Source organism: Loxodonta africana, chromosome 17 (genome assembly GCF_030014295.1).
Source record: "Loxodonta africana isolate mLoxAfr1 chromosome 17, mLoxAfr1.hap2, whole genome shotgun sequence".
Classification (NCBI taxonomy): Eukaryota; Metazoa; Chordata; class Mammalia; order Proboscidea; family Elephantidae; genus Loxodonta; species Loxodonta africana.
The window spans coordinates 72,789,918-72,812,643 of record NC_087358.1 but is presented as its reverse complement, the minus strand read 5'-3'; the positions used below and the strand labels follow the sequence as shown (position 1 = coordinate 72,812,643).

Here is a 22,726-nt window from a genome sequence, read left to right as displayed (position 1 = left end):
TTTAGTTTCCCAGTGCACATAAAAGTTATGTTTACGCTATACTGTAGTATTAAGTGTGCAATAGCGTTATATCTAAAAAAAAAAAAGTACATACCTTAATTAAAAAATTGGTCCCATCATGTACTGAGCAGAGGAGAATGAAGAAAACGAAAAACTCAAGGAAAATATTAGTCCAAAGGACTAACGGTCCACACGAACCACGACCTCTACCTCCTGGGCCTGGATTCCATTACCTACCGCTCTGACAGGGATCATAATGTCAGAATGGGAGAAAAATATAGAACAAAATTCAAATTCACACACACAAAAAAGGCAAGACTTACTGGTCTGACAGAGAATGGAGAAATCCCCAGACTATGGTCCCTGGACACCCTGCTAACTCAGAACTGAAGCCACCCCCAAAGCCCACCTTTCAGCCAAAGATTAGACAGGCCTATAAAACAAACAGTAACACACGTGAGGGAAAATGCTTCTTAGTTCAACCAAATATACGAGATCAAATGGACAATACTTGCGTCAAGGCAAAGATGAGAAGGCAGGAAGGGACAGGAAAACTGGAGGAATGGACACAGGGAACCCAGGGTGGAAAAGGAAAGGGGCAGTGCTGACATATTGTGGGGATTGCAACCAATGTCACAAAACAATCTGTGTATAATTTTTTGAATGAGAAACCAATTTGCCCTGTAAACTTTTCACCTGCAGCACACACAGGAACATACACAAATAACACTATGACAATTGTAGGGTAATACTATTCAGCTGTATGCATCCCCTCCTAATAGAATCAGCTTTGCTCTTCCCCGAAGCATGCTGGGGATGAATTCGGGATGGACTTGGGCTAAGGTACGAGGCCGGGAGGGGCATGACTGGGCCAGCGACCAAGGCCAAGGAAGGCCTTAGCAACAAGAAGGAAAACATCTGGGCCTGGACCTGAAGTCCCTGGGGACACTGACTGCCCAAGGTCGTGGGAGAAAAACAATGAGCCTTGGTCCCAGCTGGAATGGTATATAAGCTTGTGTCCCTTGCTAGGTGGTTACGGAGCGCTATACTGGTCCAGCCGCCACCCTGGGCCACAGTCCTGTAAGTAAGCTTCCCAAAGAAACCATACATATGTCATGATCACTGGTTCTGGAGTCTTTCTTTGGTCTCTTGGAGATGGGGCTGACCTTGGGTTCAGGTGCCGCTGTGTTGTTACCCAACAACCATCTTCACGTGTAAGGCTTTACGGTTCAGCATTTGGGAACATGGTCTCTGGTGCCTGGCTGGCTGGGTTTGAATCTCCATTCTGCCCTCTGCCAGCTAAATAAGCTTGGGCAAGTCCCTTACCCGCTGTGCGCTGTGATTTCTTGGTCCGTGGAATAGGGATAACTATACTGCCTCCCTGAGCTAAGGTAAATGTTACATGAATTAAGGTTACTGTCTGGTAAATGATAAATACCACTTAAATATTTTTTAAAAATACTTCATTGCTAAAAAATGCTAGCCATCATCTGAACCTTCAGTGAGTTGTAATCGTTTTGCTGATGGAGGGTCTTGCCTTGATGTTGATGGCTGCTGACTGATCAGGGCGGTGATTGCTCAAAGTCGGAGTGGCTGTGGCAATAAGACAACAATGAAGTCTGCTGCATCAACTGACTCTTCCTTTCACAAAAGATTCCTCTGTAGCTTGTGATGCTGTTTGATAGCATTTTACCCACAGTAGAACTTCTTTCAGAATTGGAGTCAGTCTTCTCAAACCCTGCTGCTGCTTTATCAGCTAAGTTTATGTAACACTTTGCTGTCATTTCAGCAATGTTCACAGCATCTTCACCGGGAGTAGATTCCATTTCAACAAACCACTTTCTTTGCTCATTCATAAGAAGGAACTCCTCATCCATTAAAGTGTCATCATGAGATTGCAGCAATTCAGTCACATCTCGGGCTCCACTTCCAATTCTAGTTCTCTTGCTATTTCTACCACATCTGCAGTTAGTTCCTCCACTGAAGTCTTGAGCTCCTTAAAGGTATCCATGAAGGTTGGAGTCAATTTCTTCCAAACTCTCGAATGTTGATATTTTGACCCCCTCCCATGAATCATGAATGTTCTTAATAGCATCTAGAATTATAAATCCTTTGCTGAAGATTTTCAATTGACTTTGCCCATTACTATCTATGGGAGCTATAGCCTTACAAAATATGTTTCTTAAATACTAAGACTTGACAGTTGAAATTTCTCCTTGATCCATGGGCTACAGATCGCATGTTGGCTTAGTAGGCATGAAAACATTAATCTCCTTGTACATCAGAGCTCTTGGATGACCAGGTGCAATGTCAATAAGCAGTAATATTTTGAAAGGAATCTTTTTTTTTTCTGAGCAGTAGGTCTGAACAGGGGGCTTAAAATAGTCAGTAAACCATGTTGTAAACAGATATGGTGTCATCTGGGCTTTGTTGTTCCATTTATAGAGCACAGGCAGAGTAGGTTTAGCATAATTCTTAAGATTTTAGGCCTTAGGATTTTGGGAATGGTAAATGAGCATTGGCTTCAACTTTAAGTCACCAGCTGGATTAGCCCCCAGCAAGAGAGTCAGCCTGTCCTTTGAGGCTTTGAAGTCAGGCACTGACTTCTCTCTAGCTGTGAAAGTCCTAGATGGTGTCTGCTTCCAATAAAAGGCTGCTTTGTCTACACTGAAACTCTGTTGTTTAGTGTAGCCACCATCATCCGTTACCTTAGCTGGATCTTCTGGGTAACTTGGGGCAGCTTCTACATCACCACCTGCTGCTTCCCCTTGCACTTTTACGTTACGGAGTCGGCTTCCTTCCTTAAACCTCATGTACCAACCTCTGCTAACTTCAGACTTTTCTTCTGCAGCTTCCTCACCTCTCTCAGCCTTCATAGAATTGAGAGTGAGGGTCTTGCTCTGGATTAGACCTTGGCTTAAGGGAATGTCGGGGTTGGTTTGATCTTCTGCGCATACCACTAAAACTTTCTTTGTAACAGCAATAAAGCTGTTTGGCTTTCTTATCCTCCATGTGTTCACTGGAGTACTGCTTTTAATTTCCTTCAAGAACTTTTCCTTTGCATTCACAACTTGGCTGTTTGGCACAAGAGGCCTAGTTTTAGGCCTGTCTCAGCTTTGGACGTGCCTTCCTTGCTAAGCTAAATCATATCTAGCTTTTGATTTAATGTGAGAGACGCTTGACTTTTCCTTTCACTGGAACACTTAGAGGCCATTGCAGGGTTATTAAATTGGCCTAATTTAAATATTGTCCTGTCTCAGGGTATAGGGAGGCCCAAGGAGAGGGACAGGAATGGCTGGTCAGTGGGGCAGTCAGAACACACACAACATTTATTAAGTTCATCGTCTTATATGGGCTCAGTTTGTGGCACCCCAAAACAATTACAATAGTAATATCAAAGATCACTGATCACGGATCACCATAACAGATACAGTAATAATGAAAAAGTTAAAAAATTTGCAAAAATTACCGAAATGTGACACAGAGATATGAAGTGAGCACATGTTGGAAAAATGGTGCTGATAGACATGCTCGATGTAGGTTTGCCAGAAACCTTCAATTTGTAAAAAATGCAGTACTGCGAAGTGCAAAAAACGAGGTATGCTGGTACTAGGGCCCAGAAGTAGGTTTTGGTTCCACATGAGAAAGCATTTTTTATCAAAGACAGCAGTCTGTATATGGCATGTGATGCCTTGCAAAGGAGTGAGCTTCTTGTCACTAGGAGCATTTGAGCAGAAACTGGAAGACCAGCAATCAGAGAGAGTATAGGGTGGGAAATTGAACAATTAAGCAATTTCATACCTCTCCCAGTTCCCAGATTCTGTGATATGTTCTGGGATAAATTTAAATGTCTTCAAACATACTCTCTGCAACCCCAGAGCCTTTCAATACACCATTTCCTCACCCTCCTCACTCTTCAGTTAAACACCCCTTTCTCAGGGAAGCATTCCCTGACCACCTGACTCCCATTGGTTGACTGAATTGCTGACTAGTGGCACAAGGCCTCTGATTCCCAGCTTAAGTGTCTTCTCACCAGCTTTGGCTAGCTGCTTGCTGCAGGACCATGTGAAATGCTCAATCAGGTGTTCTCCCTGCTTCAGAGAATGAGACTCCATCACCCCTCAGTTCCAAGTTCACGATCATGTATTAAGTTCTCACCTTGTGCTAAGCACAGTGCTACTTGCTGGGGTCACGCGTCACAGATCAAAAGCAGTCACCGTGCCCGCCCTCAAGGAGCCCAGGCAGGGGTGAGGCCAACAATCTTAATGTAAGTTAGGGAAATGCATAGGCTACTGTGGGAGCTTGGAGAAGGGAGCTCTTGGCACAAAAGGGTCCAGAGGAGGCTTCTTGGAGGAGTTGACACCAGAACACTCCAAGGTCTAACATTCCTTACAATCCGGAGTCTTTTTACTATATCTTGCTGAGTCTATGGCTGTGTCCCCAGGGCTAAGCTCACAGTTGATGGGTTTTCATTGCCCCTTGATTTATCTTTCAGAGCTTCTGCAGAAGTACAAGAAGCCTTCATGACTTACACAGTGTATGATGATATTATCACCATTAAGCTTATCCAAGAGGCCCAGAAGGTTCTGGGTAAGTGTGGAAAGGGCTCATGGGTGGTCCTTTCCCTTGGCATAAGTCTTAGGCTTCTCGTAGACAAAAGCTGCCATGGGTATCACTCTGAGTATCATCATCTGCACCATCACCATCACAGTTGGCATTAACGTTGGCTTTGACAGGTATTGTAATATATTCAGAATGGGCTACCATGATTAACTCTGAGTGTCAGGAGGATTAAGCAGTGAGAGTTCCCTAATGGCAGCCAGGGTCCTGTTTGTCTGGACGTGGATGGTGTGCTCGGCAGGGTGCTGAGCCTCTTCATCCCCATCTTTCCAGACTTTAAAATGCTATCAGTTCACTTGCTGTCGAGCCGACTCCAACTCATGGCGACCCCATGTGTGTCAGAGTAGAGCTGTGCTCCAAAGGGTTTTCAGTGACTGATTTTTCAGATGGCCAGGCCTATCTTCTGAGGTGCCTCTCTGGGTGGATTTGAACCACCAAACTTTTGGCGAACCACTTGCACTACCCAGGGGCTCCTAAAATGTTGTTTTCCAGTTGCGTCAAGTTGATTCCGACTCGTGGCAGCCCCATGTGAAAGCTTAGTTCAGATGATCCCACTGTAACGTACATGTACTCCTGGGCTGATTTCTCCCAGGGATGTGTCAGCAAGAGTGTTTTTATATTACCTGGCCCACCCCAGGCTCTGAGAGGAAGAGGTATGGGGCAAAGAAAATTTTAGCTCTGTCGCTTTCTAGTTTAATGACCCAGGACAAGTTATTTGAGGAGTTATAGTTGAAATATTCTATGGCTAAAATATTGAATGACACAGGGAACATCAAAAGAAAACAGAAGGATACACAGTCACTGTACCCAAAAGGATTGGTCAACATTCAGTCATTTCATGAGGTAGCGTATAATCAAGAACCGATGGTACTGAAGGAAGAAGTCCAAGATAAACTGAAGGCATTGACAGAAAACAAGGCTCCAGGAATTGATGGAGTACCAATTGAGATGTTTCAACAAACAGATGCAATGCTGGAAGCGCTTACTCATCTATGCCAAGAAATTTAGAAGACAGCTACCTGGCCAAATGACTGGAAGAGATCCGTATATACGCCCATTCCCAAGAAAGGTGATCCAACAGAGTGCAGAAGTTACAGAACAATATTATTAATATCACCCAACCCACCAACCAATAAAATTATGCTGAAGATAATTCAAAAGCAGCTGCAGCAGTACATTGACAAGGAACTGCCAGAAATTCAAGCCAGATTCAGAGGATGACGTGGAAGGTTGCTGATGTCAGACGGAGCTTGGCTGAAAACAGAGAATACCAGAAAGATGTTTACCTGTGTTTTATTGACTATGCAAAGGCATTTGACTGTGTGGATCATAACAAATTATGGGTAACATTGTGAAGAAGGGGAATTCCAGAACACTTAATTGTGCTCATGTGGAACCTGTACATAAACCAAGAGGCCATTGTTCAAACGGAACAAGGGGATACCACATGGTTTAAAGTCAGGAAACGTGTGCGTTAGGGTCGTATCCTTTCAACATACGTATTCAATCTGTATGCTGAGCAAATAATCCAAGAAGCTGGACTGTATGAAGAAGAATGTGGCGTGGGGATTGAAGGAAGATTCATTAACAACCTGCAATATGCAGATGACTCAACCTTGCTTGCTGAAAGTGAAAGGACTTGATAGCACTTACTGATGAAGATCAAAGACTTCAGCCTTCAGTGTGGATTATACCTCAACATAAAGAGAACAAAAATCCTCACAACTGGACCAATAAGCAACATCATTATAAATGGAGAAAAGACTGAAGTTGTCAAGGATTTCATTTTACCTGGATCCACAATCCACACCCATGCCAGCTGCGGTGAAGAAATCAAATGATACATTGCATTGGGCAAATCTGCTGCAAAAGTCCTCTTCAAAGAGTTAAAAAGCAAAGATGTCACCTTGAGGACTGACCTAAGCCATGATATTTTCAATAGCTTCATATGTATGCAAAAGGTAGAAGACCGAAGAAGAATTGATGCCTTCGAATTATGGTGTTGGTCAAGAATATTGAATAGACCACGGACTGCCAGAAGAACAAACAAGTCTGTCTTGGAAGAAGCACAGCCAGAATACTCTTTAGAACCGAGGATGATGTCAAGACTTTGTTTCACATACTTTGGACATGTTATCAGTAGGGACCAGTCCCTGGAGAAGGATATTATGCTTGATAAAGTAGAAGGTCAGCGAAAAAGAGGAAGGCCCTCAACGAAATGGAGTGGCATAGTAGCTGCAACAATGGGCGCAAACATAGCGACGATTGTAAGGATGGCGCAGGACTGGGAAGTGTTTCATTCTATTGTACATAGGTTCGCTATGAGTCGAACTGACTCAATGGCACCTAACAACAACAATTTTCTCATTGGCTAAATAAGAATACACCTACCCCTTACTTATCAACTATCTTGTTGTCTGACATTTCACATTTATGACAACAGTAAAAAATTTACTATCCAGCTATCTTGCACATTAACGACATTCATCTGACGATAATAAATGTTGAAGTATGAGGCCTCTGTAACGCTGGCTGTGGTGGTTAAAGTTATGTGTCAACTTGGGTGGACCATGATTCTCAGTGGTTTGGCATTTATGTAATGATGTAATTTGGCTATTATGTAATGACATAATTTGGCAGTTACGTTATGATGTAATTTCACAATTTTGTAATGATGTAGTCATCCTCTGTTTTGTGACCTGATGTGGTCATCCTCCATTTTTGTATAATGCTGATTTTCACATAACAACCTGGTCTTTGGAAACTAACCATGTTTTGAGTGAGGAACAAGTTTAATAGTAATAAGATCTACCCTTCAGAGTTGGTTTGAAAATTCAACAAGATAATGTGTGTCAAAATTTCAAATGTGGTTTCCAGCATACAGTAAGCTCTTAAAAAGTATATTCTTTCCTCCTCCCTTCTCACCAGCTTTGAGCACACAGTGAGCTGGGGGTGGGGCTGCAGGGAGGGTGGGGATGGCAGCCTCCACTGCCCCGGGCTCTACGGAGATGAGTCAGGAAGCAGAGGAGGCCCCTGCACACTTCCAGGCTCTCCACACCCATGTCCCTGTTTCCGTCCCACTGAAACTCCTTCACCTCTTCCTCACAGGCAATGCAGCCTTTGGGTCCCTGCGCGATTTGAGATGGCACTTAGAGATTATCGTGGGTGGACACTGCACCAGCATCTGCCCTGCAGCTCAGACCTTAGAGCAGGATTGCTGAAGTGTTAGCCCAGAGCTCAGGGCCAGTCAAGGGTTGGGCAGCAGGGCCCCTGGTCTCCAGCTGGTTTTCACGGTGCCTCTGGGGGCCCAGCAGAAGAAAGGACTGGCATCATTCTGAAAAATCAGCCAGTGAAGGCCCTGTGGATCACAATGGTCTGAACCTCTTGTGAATGGCGCCACCGGGAGTCGGTGGCTGACTTGACAGCAGCTGATGACACGTGAGAACCCCACAGATGAGTCTGCTGTCCTCGGGAGTTCCATGCGAGGTGGTTGTAGATCTGAGCCAGGTCCAGACACCACAATACGGAACAGCAGGTGCTCCTGAGAACATACCGGATCAGCTAGCTAACCCGAAGCCTGCAGGGACAGGTGGCTTCTCTAGTACCAAGTAGTAATGTGTTAACGTGCCTGTGTTGGGAAGGTTCCGAGCTGATTTCCCTTTTCTCTGAATGTCAAACAAATTTTTTGATTAAGAAATAGCTCCAGTTTTAACCCCTTGCACCTGGGCTGATAGAAAAGGAGGCGCTTCCCTTTATTGTTATGTGGCAGCTTGACTGGCACTTGTGTCTTTTCTCCTGTTCCTGGTCTTCTCCTGGATGCAGAGAACCTCCTAGAAATCTGCATCTTGCAGAGTCCTAGAGCCAGGATGGGGAGGCTGCTGCGTCTCTCTCGGAGCTGAGCCTGTGTAAGGATCAGATTTCTCTGCAGTCAGGATAGTCACCCGCCCCCTGCCAACTCCGGGCAGCTGCTGCCCCAGGCTCCTGAGGCCACCCTGGTCTGTTCTGGAGCCTCAGAGCCATGCAGGGGCCACGAGGTCTGGCAGGAAGATGGCGTTAGAACTAGGCAGAGTCCAGGGCACCCACTGGTCATTGCAATAGCTTCCAACCGGATGTGTGTTCACGCCTGGTACCTTGGCACCTGCACCTTCCTATTAGAGCTAAGACTGGAAATAAAACCCAGGAAGCGTGGATTCAGGTCCAAGAGCACCAGCACCCCCTGGACCTTTGAAAACCCATGAAAGCCCCCTCCGTGGTGCAGTGGCCCACAACTGCCTCTAATCCTGGCTCATTAACATTGTAGAGGTAGAATTTACAACACATAGGAAAATTACATCAGATGGCAAAATGATGGACAACCACACAACGCCTAGTTGAGTTGACACATATTTTGTGGGGACACAATTCAATCCATGACACTTAAGAATCCCAGTAAGTTTTTAGATCTTATTCTGTATGTCCCCTGCCACTCCCAGTTCTGTTTTTGTAAATGTGTGTGATCATGAACGTTGCATGCTGTGGGTGAGGCTGTACATGTAACGTATGTCTTCACTCACCTGCCCTCATGCATTCTCATTTCCAAACCAACCAATACAGTTAGAGGCAGCAACAAGCTCAGAGACCAGGTGTGGACCGACCACATCACCTATCCACCAAGAGCCAAAGAGTATCACTGTGGTTTCTCTCTGTCCAGCTTTGAGAGGCAGAAACTTTTTTCTTCTTGTTGTTTGTCTCAGTAATATCTTTGGCCTATACCCAAAAGGGTATAGAAGTATGATGAGTGCATTTTTCAAATAAAAAATAAAAATATAAAATCAAGTAAGCTCACGCATGTGATTTGGAATGAGGACTTTTCTGGAAAACCTGGGCCATGTGTATGTACAATTCTCATGAGTCAGGGAGAGTGAGGCCTGCTACAGGAAGGCTATGGGAAGGATTTTACTGTTCAAAGAAGTGTACTAGTCAACTGAGACTTTCCTTACTTGGAAAAGGGGAAAACACGTTCAGCTACCACTAGGCAGTGTTTTGCCTTCCAAGTGGGCTCCAGAATGCAATTCCCCTACCTTCAAGCCACTGTTGGGACTTTTCCAGGCCATTCTGCCACTGCATAGCTCTGTGCTTTCTGATTAGCATAATTCAGGATGGGACCAGATGGCAGGTCGAGCACTGTATAACGAATTGGTCTGTATAAGGATAAGTGCCTACTTAGCATGTAAGTGGGTTATTAGTGATCTGAAGTGACAAAATTAAAAACAACACACAACAGCCATTTGGCACAGCTATGTCAGCACAGACTTTGCTCACTGAGAAACCAGTAGTAAAACACGTTTCAACAGTTAGCTGTGAGCAAATGCCAGAAGAGACACAGAGATATACACACTGGGGAAAGACAGATGTCAAGAAACACCAGGGAACACCAAGGAGTGCCAAATATCGCTGATAGATAGCAGAAACTAGCAGAGGGGCTCACAGAGGGAATTGACAGGGCCAAGGCCCTGATTTGGATTTTTAGCCTCCAGAATGGTGAGAAAATAACAATCGAGCCACATATTTTGTAGCATTTCCATTAAGGCAGCAATAGGTAACTAGGGCAGTACTCAGCAAAGTAGTCCCTTCCCCAGGCCCCCTTCTCTCTACCCCACCTAATAGACCTCCACCCTTCTGCTCTGGTCCCTGGTTGGGAAGGCTTCTCTTCCCAAGGTTTGATGGGAAGTGGGCAGCTTCTTATCAATCGAGCTTGAGCAGAGCAACTTAATCCCTGCGAAGGACCCCCCAGCTTGGCTGCCTTATTCTATTGCTCACTTCTTTTTTCTCTGTCGTTGTGTGCAGTTCCGACTCATGATGACCCTGTATGAGTCTTTTTTCTCTACACCCTAGTAAACATTGCTACATCTGAAAGCCAACCCTCCCAATATACAGTCAGCTCCCTTCTTGCAGCCTACGGTATCCGCATGGGTAACTGCTTTCCTCCTTTTCTTAAACTCCTTCTTCTACTCAAAATATCCCTCCATACATTATTTCATGCCTGACTGCATATCGTGCCTGACTTCAGTAATATCATGCCAGACTTCAGCGATATCATGTCTGACTTCAATGATATCATGCCTGACTTAAGGGATGTCATACCTGACTTAAGGAATGTCACACCTGACTTAAATGGTGTCACGCCTGACTTAAGTGATATCACACCTGACTTAAATGGCATCACGCCTGACTTAAGTGATATCATGCCTGACTTAAATGATATCATGTCTGACTTAAGTGATATCATGCCTGACTTAAATGATATCATGCCTGACTTAAATGATATCATGTCTGACTTAAGTGATATCATGCCTGACTTAAGTGAGAGAACTTTTAGATGAATGACTCCAGATACCTGAAATTCATTCTTTTGGGTAACAAAGCTGTGGGAAAAAAAAAGTATCCAGTGTCAACAAGAAACTTTCTAAAATAGATAGCACATCCTTCCCTGTCTTTTGGAAGAGCATTGCCTCCTCCATCACTTGGTCACTCTGAGGAACAGCTCTCATTGTTGGACCTTGCATGATGAGAGCTGGGAGGCGGCCTTGGGAAGCCCAGCCCTGGTCTGGCACTTTTCCCAGGAAGCCCGGCTGTGGCAGCTTGTGACTCGGCTGTGTTCCTCTGCCTGCCAGCCCTCATTCAGGACTGTGGCCGGCTTTAGAGGTGTGCTCTCTCCCTCTGCCCTGACAGCCTGCTTCTCCTCTTTCCAGTCTTTTCTCTGGTAAGCCAGCAAGAAGTAAACATTTCCTGGAGATGCAGAAAAGTGTTAGTCGGAAAGTTAAGTCAGAAAGTTTGAGTTCATCCATCATTCCAATTTCAGAGCTTGTTGGGGGTACCACAAGGCTCCTGGGATGCCAGGTTCAGACACTTTATTACAGCTATCTTCCTGGCAAAGAAGATGTCTTTTATTTAAACAACAAAACAAAACCTTTTAATAGAGCTTTTCACACATGCAAAAAGTAGAGAATTGTATACTGAAGCCCACGTACCCCTCACCTGGCTTCACTAATCGCCTGTATTTTGCCAATCTTGTTCTGTTTGCTCTCTCTGCCCTTTTTCTGTTTCTGTTTTCACTGGAATGTCTTAAAGCAAGTCTCGGGCTTCCTGTAACTTCACCATAAATATTTCAGTACGAGTCTCTAAGAAGACAAAGACATTTTAAATCATCCTCACAGTGCCCTGATTACACCTAACAAAATCCAGAGCAGCCCAGAGGCCCCTGCTACTACAGCTGACCATGGAGAAGTGTGGCATTTGTGGTCTCCTTATAGTAGATTTCCTAAGGTCTTTTCAGGGCTATCAGCAAAAGCTTTTTTTAAACTTTTTACTTTGACATAATCTCAAACTCACAGGAAGTTTGCAAGCGTTGTAACAAGAAGCCCTGTGTAGTCCTTGTCCAGAGTCCCCACGTGTTAACACTTGTCATCGTTGCTCTGGCCTTCATTCTATAGCTGTACTTTTTATGAATTGTTAGTAAGTTGTCAACATGATGCCTTTCCTTTTTACCCCTAAAAATTCTCTTATGGAACCACAATACAATCATCAAACTCAGAAAATGGTATATTGATAACTATAATTAATATGGAGCCCTGGTGGTGCAGTGGCTAAGAGCTCAGCTGCTAACCAAAAGGCTGACAGTTCGAATCCACCAGCTGCTCCTTGGAAACCCTATGGGGGCAGTTCTGCTCTGTTCTATAGGGTCACTATGAGTTGGAATCAACTTGATGGCAATGGGGCTTTTTTTTTTTTATAAACAGTGTTAATATAGTTATTGTTGTTATTGTTCATTGCCGTCGAGTCAGCTCTGACTCGTGTACAACAGAATGAAACATGACCTGGTCCTGTACCATCTTACAATCATTGATATGCTCGAGTCCACTGTTAAGGCCACTGTATATTTTGAGTGCCTTCCATCCTAGAGGGCTTATCTTCCAGCACTATGCCAGACAATATTTGGTTATGATCCAAGAGTTTTCACTGGCTACATTTTGGAAGTAGATAGCCAAGACTTTCTTCTTCATCTCAGTCTGGAAGCTCAGTTGAAACCTGTCCACCATGGGTGACATTGCTGGTATTCAAAATATCAGTGGCATAGCTACCAGCATCAAAGCAACACGCAAGCCACCACAGTACAACAGACTGACAGATGGGTAGTGGATTGATGTACTTACTACTATCTAATCTACAGACCTTATTGAGGTTTTTCCACTTGCCCCAATAATGTCCCCTTTAGAACAAAAGAGTCCTGAATCATCTCAGTTGTCATTTCTCTTCCGCCTTCCTTCACCTGGAACAGTTCCTGAGTCTCTCCTTGTGTCTTATAACATTGTTGTTTTAGAAAGTACCGGCCACTTCTTTCGTAGACTGTCCATCAAGTCAGGATTTTTCTTTCTTCTTCATGATCAGACTCAGGTCATGCTTTTTTGGGAGGAGCACCACAGAAACGATGATGTGTTTTTCTTAATAAATCATTCCAGGAGGCATACCAGGTCAGCTTATCCCATTAACGGTGATGTCAATGCTGATCACTTGGTCCAGGTGGTGCCTGCCAGGTTTCTCCACTGTCAAGTTCCAAATTAGGCCTTGTAAATACCCTGTTGCTTCTCAAATCCCTCCATACCCTAACTTTAGTGAGCACTGGTAATTCCGGCCTGAGTCAATAATCATGATGATGGTCAAATGGTGATGTTTTCAATCTGTCATTCCTTTCATGTCTATTAGTTGGATTCATATTATAAAGAAAAATTTCCCTGTCCCCCTTTTATTTATTTATATCAGTGTGGACTCTTGATTCTTATTTATTTATGGGTTGTAATCTGTTACTTTGGCCATTTATTTTGATGCTCAGATTCTCCCAGATTCGTTCAGTGGGAACATCTCCAAGCTGGCCCTGTGTCCTTTTGACATGCTCCCATCATTCTTGGATCGCTTCTTTACTTCCTGGAGTGACAAGGTGATACAGGCTCATCTTATCGTCTCCTTGTCCCAGCCCTAGAGTCTGCCACTTCTCTAAAGAATTCTGGTTCTTTTTAGTTGAGAGTGCCATTTAAAAACCAAGACCTCATTGCTACTTAAGTGTCACTGCTTCTAGGCCCTCTCACTAGCTAGATCTGGAAAGTAGATGTCTATATACACACATGTTGTTGTTAGGTGCCCTCTAGTCAGTTCTGATTCATAGTGGCCCTATGTACAACAGAACAAAATGCTGCCCAGTCCTGTGCCGTCCAATAATCATTGCTATGTTTGAGCCCATCGTTGGAGCCACTGTGTCAGTCCACTTCATTGAGGGTCTTTCTTTCTTTCCCTGAGCCTCTACTTTACCAGTGGCAAAGTGGTTAAGAGCTCAGGCTGCTAACCAAACAGTCAGCAATTCAAATTCACCACCCACTCCTTGGAAACCCTATGGGACAGTTCTACCCTGTCCTATAGGATTGCTATGAGTCGGAATCGACTCAACAGCACACAACAACAACAACTACTTTACCAAGCATGATGTCCTTCTCCAGAGACTGGTCTTTCCTGATAACATTTCCAAAGTATGTGAGACAAAGTCTTGCCATCCTTACTTCTAAAGAGCATTCTGGTTGTACTTCTTCCAAGACAGATTTGTTCGTTCTTCTGGCAATCCATGGTATATTCAATATTCTTCTCCAACACCATAATTCAAAGGCATCAATTCGCCTTTGGTCTTCCTTATTCATTGTCCAGCTTTCATGTGCATTTGAGGCGATTGAAAAATACCATAGCTTGGGTCAGGAGTACCTCAGTCCTCAAAATGACATGTTTGCTTCTTAACTCTTTAAAGAGGTCTTTTGCAGCAGATTTGCCCAGTGCAATGCATCTTTTGAATTATTGACTGTTGCTTCCATAGGTGTTGATTGTGGATCCAGGTAAAATGAAATCCTTGACAACTTCAGTCTTTTCTCCGTTTATCATTTTGCTTATTGGTCTAGTTGTGAGGATTTTTGTTTTTGTTATGTTGAGGTGCAATCCATACTGAAGGCTGTGGTCTTTGATCTTCAACAGTAAGTGCTTCAAGCCCTCTTCACTTTCAGCAAGCAAGGTTGTGTCATCGGCATATTGCAGCTTGTTAACGCGTCTTCCTCCAATTCTGATGCCTCTTTATTCTTCTTATAGGCCAGCTTCTCAGATTATTTGCTCAGCAAATAGATTGAATAAGTATGTTGAAAGGATACAACCCTGACACACACCTTCCCTGGTTTTAAACCATTCAGTATCCCCTTGTCCTGTTTGAATGGCTGCCTCTTGGTGTATGTACTGGTTCTCCATGAGCACAATTAAGAGTTCTGGAATTCCGATTCTGTGCAATATTATTCATATACACATATACACACATATATATCCACATACACACATCTCTCTCGCTCTGCCACGATGTTATCTATGTATGTCATGGTAGCTGCCATTGAGTTAGCCCCCAGTTTGTGGCAACCCCATGCACAATGGAACAAACACTGCCTGGTCCGGCACCATCGCCATGATCAGTTGAGGATCAGACTGTTATGATCCATAGAGTTTTCTTGGAATTAGATCACCATGCCTTTTTTCCTAGTCCATCTTAGTCTGGAAACTATTTTGCAACCTGTTCAGCATTTTAGCAACATGCAAGCCTCTACTGACAGGCGGGTGGTACCTGTGGGAATTGAACCTGAATCTCCCACACGGAAGGCGAGAATTCTACCACTGAACCACCACAGCCCCCTCTATGCCGTGAGTCCATACTAATAGCTGTAATTCCAGCCCAACACCAAGGGTTTGTTCTACTTTTACTCTTCCCACAACTGCAACTTCGTTCTCAGGCAGTGAGAAGCCTGGCTCCCATTATCCACAATATGTTTACTTATTTGCTCAGTTGTAGACTGTTCAGAAAGTAGTTTCAGAATTGCTAACCTCAGCCTCTGTGAAAAAGAAGCTTACTAACTAGAGTTCAATACTTGTTTAAGGTTACTTCTGTCTAGGACTGAGGACAAATAATAATAAAAAAAATGAAACCCATTGCCATTGAGTCAATTCTGACTCATAGCGAACCTACAGGACAGAGTGGAACTGCCCGATGGAACTTCCAAGGAGCACCTGGTGGATTCAAACTGCCGACCTTTTGGTTGGCCGCCAAGCACTAAACCACTACACCCTGTGTAACTATGTTACTCATTTGAGATACCTTTTTGCTTGTTTCTGTTTGTATTCTATCTTTCCTTATTGATATTAATTTTACCTCTTTTGTACATATGTGAAACATTATCATAGTTCCAAAAAGTAGAACTGTTCAAAAAGCGATGCTCAGAAAAGTGCCATTCCCTCCCTTGCACACCTATACTTTCCACCCCGTTCTTACCAATTCCCTGTAGCTAACCAACCTCAGATGTTCCTGGTTTATCCTTTTTTATTTAATTTTGCACAAATAAGCAGATATACAAATATTTCCTTCTTTCTTACATAAAAGGTAGAATACTAAGTATACTATAGATTCTCCTTTGTGCTATTAAAAAAACATTTTAAAGCACATAAGATTTGTGTTTAGTTCTCCCTTGCATCTTCTTACAATTTCCTGTAAATTCCTGTCCCCCTGTGGCTTAAAGCGTTCTAGGAAACCTAAATTCACTGAGCTGAAGTTGTATACCAAAATAAAATTCGTGTTGCTTTTAAATAATGGTCTTCATCCTTTGTTAGACAAGCATTCTCAACCAAAGATTCTGGAAGAAGCTGCAAACCCAGCACAGATGGAGACCCCCACGTCTGTATCCAAGATCCTAGTGGAAGGAAGAATTACTTATATTTTTATACCCAAATAATGCTCATGTTCTATGTTCATTTGCCAACAGTGGCATCCACACCACCCCCCGCACCCAGGTATTTTCAAAAGTGCGCTATGCTTGTTTTTTTTTTTCGGCAATGATAGTGAAGATGACATAGGAGGTGACTTACAGCAACTAACAACAATGACAGGGCTCAGGTGGCCACTGTCACAGACGTTCAGCCAGGGACCCACAAGCAAAGAACTCATATCAAGTGGTTAACGCAGGCTTCAACCACCTCCTGCGCTTCCATCCCAAGCCTTGTCCAGATTTAGAAGACCAGGCTAATAAATCTTTGGGAAGTATGTATAACTCACCTCTGACAAGACCAGAGCCACTCAGTGGGGCCTCTATCCTGCTTATACTCCAGAACAATTTTTCGCCCGACAATCTGGCTGTCGGCAATGAGCTATAGGGCTTCTGCTGCTCAGAGCATCCTAGGAAGTAAGCAGAGGCTAGAAGGTGCCCAGACCTCCCGGGAGCCCCACTACCCTGTAGCAATTGGTCCTGAAGAGCTCGAGAGCCTAGAAAGCCCCTGGCTGTGAATTCTAGGCTGTCTTAGTCTCTTAGGGCTACCACAACAGGAATACCAAAGTGAGGGGCTTAAAGAACAGAAATGTATTTTCTCACAGTTCTGGAGGCTAAAATCCTCTGTGGGCCTATCTCGTAGTTTCTGGTGTCTGCCATGATCCTTGGGGTTTCTTGGAATCTGTCTGCCCCTAAGTGTGTGTGTGTGTCTTCATTTTGGTCTTTTTATAACTAAGAAGTGATTAGGTTTAGCACCCACCCTACAGGAATGGCCTCATTAACATAACAAAAGAAAACTCCTATTTCCAAACAGGGTCGTATTGACAGGCACAGGGGTTAGGATTTCAGCACATATATCTTTGGAGGACACGATTCAAACTACAACACAGACCCAGGGAAGCATACAGCCAAGGTGTAACTGTCTCCCCCTTCAAAGACCCAGCTAAGGAGGGGCTTTGGCTGGTGGTTGTGAATCCTGCAGGTCTCACATAAACCAGGGCAGCCCCACCCCCCAGGACTTAGCTTGAGTCGCAGCACCAGTGTAGATAAGCCCATTCTCTCCCAGAAGCTCCAGGCCACCAGCATCCGTGGATGCCTGTCTTCTGTGCCAACAATGAGAACCAATGGGCAGCTCTGCCCTGGGGAGCCTGCTAGTTTCTCTGGCTGCAGGGTATGGTAGAAGAACACAGAATGTAGAGGGACAGCCTGTCCTGCAAGTCTGGCCTCTGCCACTCTGTGCGACTTGGGGCAATTCACAAAGATGATGCTCAGGTCACTGCTCAACAGGGAGATGATCATAAGATTATCTACCTTTCAAGGATTTGGCACCCTAGGGAGCACAGTTCTACTCTGACGCAAATGGGGTCACCACAAGTCACTGACTCGACCGCAACTGGTTAACTGGTTAGGCTTTGGGTTCCCCAGGTGTCTCCGTGGAAGCCATTCTGAAACTCTTTGGCGAATACTTCTTTAAATTCTGTAAGATGTCTGGCTATGACAGGATGCTGCGGACACTGGGAGGGAATCTTGTGGAGTTTATTGAAAATCTGGATGCCCTCCACAGTTACCTCGCGCTGTCTTATCAGGTAAGGGCATCTGGGGCTGGTCTTCAGGGAGTATTTGCAGGAAGCAAATGCCTGCAGTGAGAGCAGTCCTGGCTCCGTGGTAGAATCCTTGCCTTCCGTGCGAGAGGTCCGGGTTCAATTCCCAGCCAGTGTATATCATGCGTAGCCAGCACCCGTCTGTCAGTGGAGGCTTGCATGTTGCTATGATGCTGAACAGGTTTCAGCAGAGCTTGCGGACTAAGATGGGCTAGGGAGGAAGGCCTAGTGATCTACTTCTGAATATCAGCCAATAAAAACCCTGTGGGTCACAATGGTCTGGTCCTGTTGTGCTTGGAGTCACCGTTAATTGGAGGCCAACTTGACTAACAACAGCAAATGCCTGCAGAAGTCCTGGGCATCAGCCATTCTCCCCAACAGGGTTTCAGCTGCAAAGGACATGGCTCCCATCAGCTGCCCAGTCACTGGCAAATGGTGCCAGTGGACTGGGTATTTCTTTTGGGAAAGGAATGGAAAATAAATGCTTGTTGGTCACTTTAATAAACTACACAACAAAAATCAAAGAAGGGCAAGCTGGAGAGGCCCAGTTTTATGATGGGCGAGGGCCTATTCTAATTGGGGCTAGTTTGGGTATGGAACGAAATTTCAGGACTGATCCCAATGGAAACAAAGGCTGGAATACGGTCATATTTCTGTGGATTTGGAAATTCTCTCTTAAGGTTTCCTGATCTGGATGGAGCAGCCAGATTCATGTTATTCGTGTATCAGAAGGAAAGGCTTGACAGGGCCAAGAGCTGGAACTGGAACCCAGCCAACTCTGATTAACCCACGGGGTGACTGACTGAGGTGTTAAGAAACTAATTTCCCCGTTGGGATATGTCCTTCTGGAGTTCACTCCTTGGTTATCTTGTTTTTAGAGATCATCAGAAATTCACGTGCCTTTTTAGAAAAGAAAATGCTTTATTGAAAAGGCAAAGCAGCATTTACCCAGATCACAATAGTAGTTTTGTTTAGGGCACTTTGTCGTTTACCGAGCTCTTTTTTTAACACCGTTTCTGTATTTCATACTCACAACCACCCTTCCGGGGTGGTCATGAGGATAAAATGGAATGATAATTGTGGTGAAAATCATCATTTTCTCCACTTTTCAGATACAGAATCGAGGCTCGGCAATCTGAATTGACTTCAAGTAGAATGAGTTGCTGGATGTGTTGTTATCTAATGAACTGTTCAAGGATAGATTGAGTGGACAGAGCCCTGGCTACACATCAGATGGGCCTACAGCTCTGCCTGATCAGTTCTGAACTTATTAGCTGTGTGACCTTAGGCAAGTTACTTGCCCCCTCTGAACCTCAATTTTTAAATTTATGCATTTAATAAATATTTATTGAGTGCCTACTAAGTGCCAAACACATTTTAGTCATCAGAGACACACAGAGACAAAAACAATAAATAGAAAAAAAAAAAACCTACCTCACAACAATGTGTGGATTACAACAGATAACAAGTGAAAATCCTTAGCATGGTAAATGGCCCAGAGAACATATTCCAGAAGCAATACCTCCCTCCCTTTCCTTCCCTTTTCTTTCTGTTCAGTATGGCGAGTTGTAAAATTACGGTCATTCACATGGCAACTTCCTTTCAAATTTCTCAGCAAAAGCACTGCAATTAGGATATAAAGAACTATAGTTAGGTCTCTTCAACAGTCTTTCATCTAACAATTTGGTTAGTATTTTACGTCCCAGTTACAGAAAAGGAACTGATATTCTTCCATTCATTCATTAAATCCACAAACACTTATGTAATATCTTTCATGTTCCAAACATTGTTCTCACCATGTTACTATATCCTTATGAAATAAAAGTGAAAGGAATTTAGGTTCTGAAGTCCCAGGTTCTTTGTTTTTATACCCTACCCAGCTGCCCTTCCTCTGATAGTCACCCTCATGTGCCAGACCAATGCCAGAAAAGCAAGAGAAGTTCTCTGGGGGCGTGGAAGGAGGGAAGAGGACATTTTGCATATGATGAGATAAATAAGTAAATGCTATAATACGCAAGTTGAAATAAAATACGTGCGATGACACTTGACAGCTGTATAGTACTTTATACTGAGAAAATATTGTAGATTGTCTCCTCAGGCAAAATAAAGTAAAACAACACTGTTTTTTTAAAATGCTTATTTATAGTAATTTGGCAGTACCTTCATGCATATATTTCTGGGCATAATTGTGCCCTTAATCTTGTTTTTTTTTTTTTTTTTTTTTTGCCTAAATTATTGAGTACAAATGATGAGGCAGATGCTGATAAGTCACCTTATTGACTTACCTTCTTAACTCTCCTGAGAATAGGTACTCTTATTTTTTCTCAGTATACAGATGAGAAAACTGAAGTCTAGAAAGATCAAGTAATGTCCTTAATTCCCCAGGTTATGGTGGCTGAGCTAGGACCCAAACCAAGATGTGCCTGTCTTCAAAAACCATGCTCCGGTCTGCCTCTCGTTTTTTCCCTTTGCCCTGATTCTTCATTTTTTTAAAAAAAAGTCTATTTTAATCAAAAAATAAAAGTATAAAGATATTATTTAGAAACTTGGTGATGCTGACAAAAAGAACCAAAAGCACAATTTTTGGAAGTGTCTCTGGGCAGTGGGCTGGGTGGGGGTGGGTGTGGAAAATATCAAATCCCACTTTTCTAACACCATTTCTCACACCAAACTGTGAGGATCAGTCAATTCAGTTCTGTTCCACTTCTGTTCTGACCTGAGCTGCCCATTCAGCACTTCCTCTTAGCCACTTGGAGCTACAGCAGACCTCACAGGTTATAGGACACAGTCTTCCAGACTGCCATGTCTGCCGAGACCTCAGACACCAGCCACAAGCTTGGGGGTCCCCACAACGCCTTCACTTCTGGCCTCCTGACTACAGATTTGGGGGTTCCCTCTACTCCCTCTGGATGCCAGCTGCAAGCACGGGAGTACCCATCTCCCTCACTTCTGGTCTACTGGCTCCCACTAGTCCCTTAGGTTCAATAATTTGATAGAATGACGCACAGAACTCATGGAAAGTGCTATATTTTTGATTACAGTTTTATTAAGAAGGGGGAAAAAAACATAAAAATGAAGAAATGCATGGGGCAAGGTCTGGGAAGGTTCCCAACATGGAGCTTCCCATGTCCCCAAAACGGATGCACTGTCCTCCCACATGCACTGATTTTTTCACCAACCAGAAAGCCCATGTAACTTCCATGCCCAGAGCCTCTTCTGAGGTTGGCTGATACCGCACCATGCAGTGGTCTTTCTGGCCTGGCCTGCCCCTACCTGAGTCACCTTATTACCATAATATCTCAGGTGTGTTTTGAAGCCTACAGATAACCAAACCAAACCTGTTGCCATTGAGTCGATTCCGACTCATAGCGACCCTATAGATGACAAAGGCACCTCAATAACTGGGGAAATTCCAAGGTTTTAGTGGTTAATTCTCTGGAACAAAGGACAAAAACCACATTCTCTGGGTAAAGTTAACCCTTTTACCCCACAGGATGGCAGCAGGAGCATGTGGATTGTCGTTTAAGCCCTTCTGTACTCACTGACTGGGGTTTTTTGTTTTTTTGTACTCACTGATTCTATTTTCACTTTGTAGAATTTTGATATCATCTTTAAAAACAACTTTTAGAATTCTATTTTATCTTATGCTTTTTATAGGTACTTCTCAAATACTCTAGTTTCAGTCAAGATGTACACACGCACATACAAACACACATACTTTCTCGACATATGCTTTTGGAAACATAAAATAAGTATTTGAACTAAAAGAAGCCCATTTTAACTAGCAGCCCCACACTATGGAAAAGGGCAACAATTCTGGAAGGAGCCTACCTTCTTAATCTCTTCCCTCACTCAGACCAAAAGCTGCGTGCCCAGAGTGCTGAGTCACCTACACAGGGGAGGAAATTGTTTCTCTCCGAAAGTATCTCAGACAAGGTCTTTATCCTTGTTTCCTAACATAGACAGTGCAAACTTGAAAATCAGCATTTTTCCTGGAGAAGCTGTATCCTTGAAGGCTTTTGTCTTAGTCGGGTATCTCTAGGGAAAGAGAATCTTTATATCTATCTGTATGTATAGGGTCGCTATGAGTCGGAATCGACTTGACAGCAAGGGGTGTATCTATATTTATCTCTAGGAGCCTTGGTGGCATAGTGGTTAAAGCTATCGACTGCTAATCAAAAGGTTGGTGGTTCGAAACCACCAGCAGCTCTGTGGGAGAAAAATGTGGCCGTCTGTTTCCATTAAGATTTACAGCCTTAGAAACCCTACAGGTTGCTATGAGTTGGAATTGACTTGAGGGCAGTTGGTTTGGTTTCTTTTGGGAGGGGAGTGTATCTATCTCTATCTATCTATCTACCTAAAGAGGGAGAGAGATTTATTTCATGGAATTGCCTGACAAAATTGTCGGGGGCTGTAAAGTCCAAAATAGGTACGGTAGCAGGCTGGAGACTCCTGCAGGCTGTGTCCCAGATTCATAGGTCAGGTTATGGGAAGAGTGCAGAGTGGAGAGACAGAGTGAAGTCTGCCAAAATACCTATTTATAGACTGAAGGCAGAACACACCATAAGGAAACTCCCTTTTCAACTGACTGATTGATTATATCATATTACAGCACATTATGGAACTGCAGCTGGACTAATG

General features: G+C 43.7%; 1 protein-coding gene across 1 annotated transcript in view; it reads left to right on the top strand.

Moving 5' to 3' along the window:
- The first annotated feature begins 4,508 nt into the window (after window positions 1-4,508).
- LOC100676051 (guanylate cyclase soluble subunit beta-2-like) overlaps window positions 4,509-22,726 on the top strand; it is a 43,232-nt gene continuing 25,014 nt past the window's right edge. Inside the window, exons 1-2 of the mRNA XM_023551228.1 lie at window positions 4,509-4,590; window positions 17,910-18,070. Coding sequence (XP_023406996.1) covers window positions 4,524-4,590; window positions 17,910-18,070 — 228 coding nt within the window. The 5' untranslated portion in view covers window positions 4,509-4,523. The remainder of the gene's footprint in view (window positions 4,591-17,909; window positions 18,071-22,726) is intronic.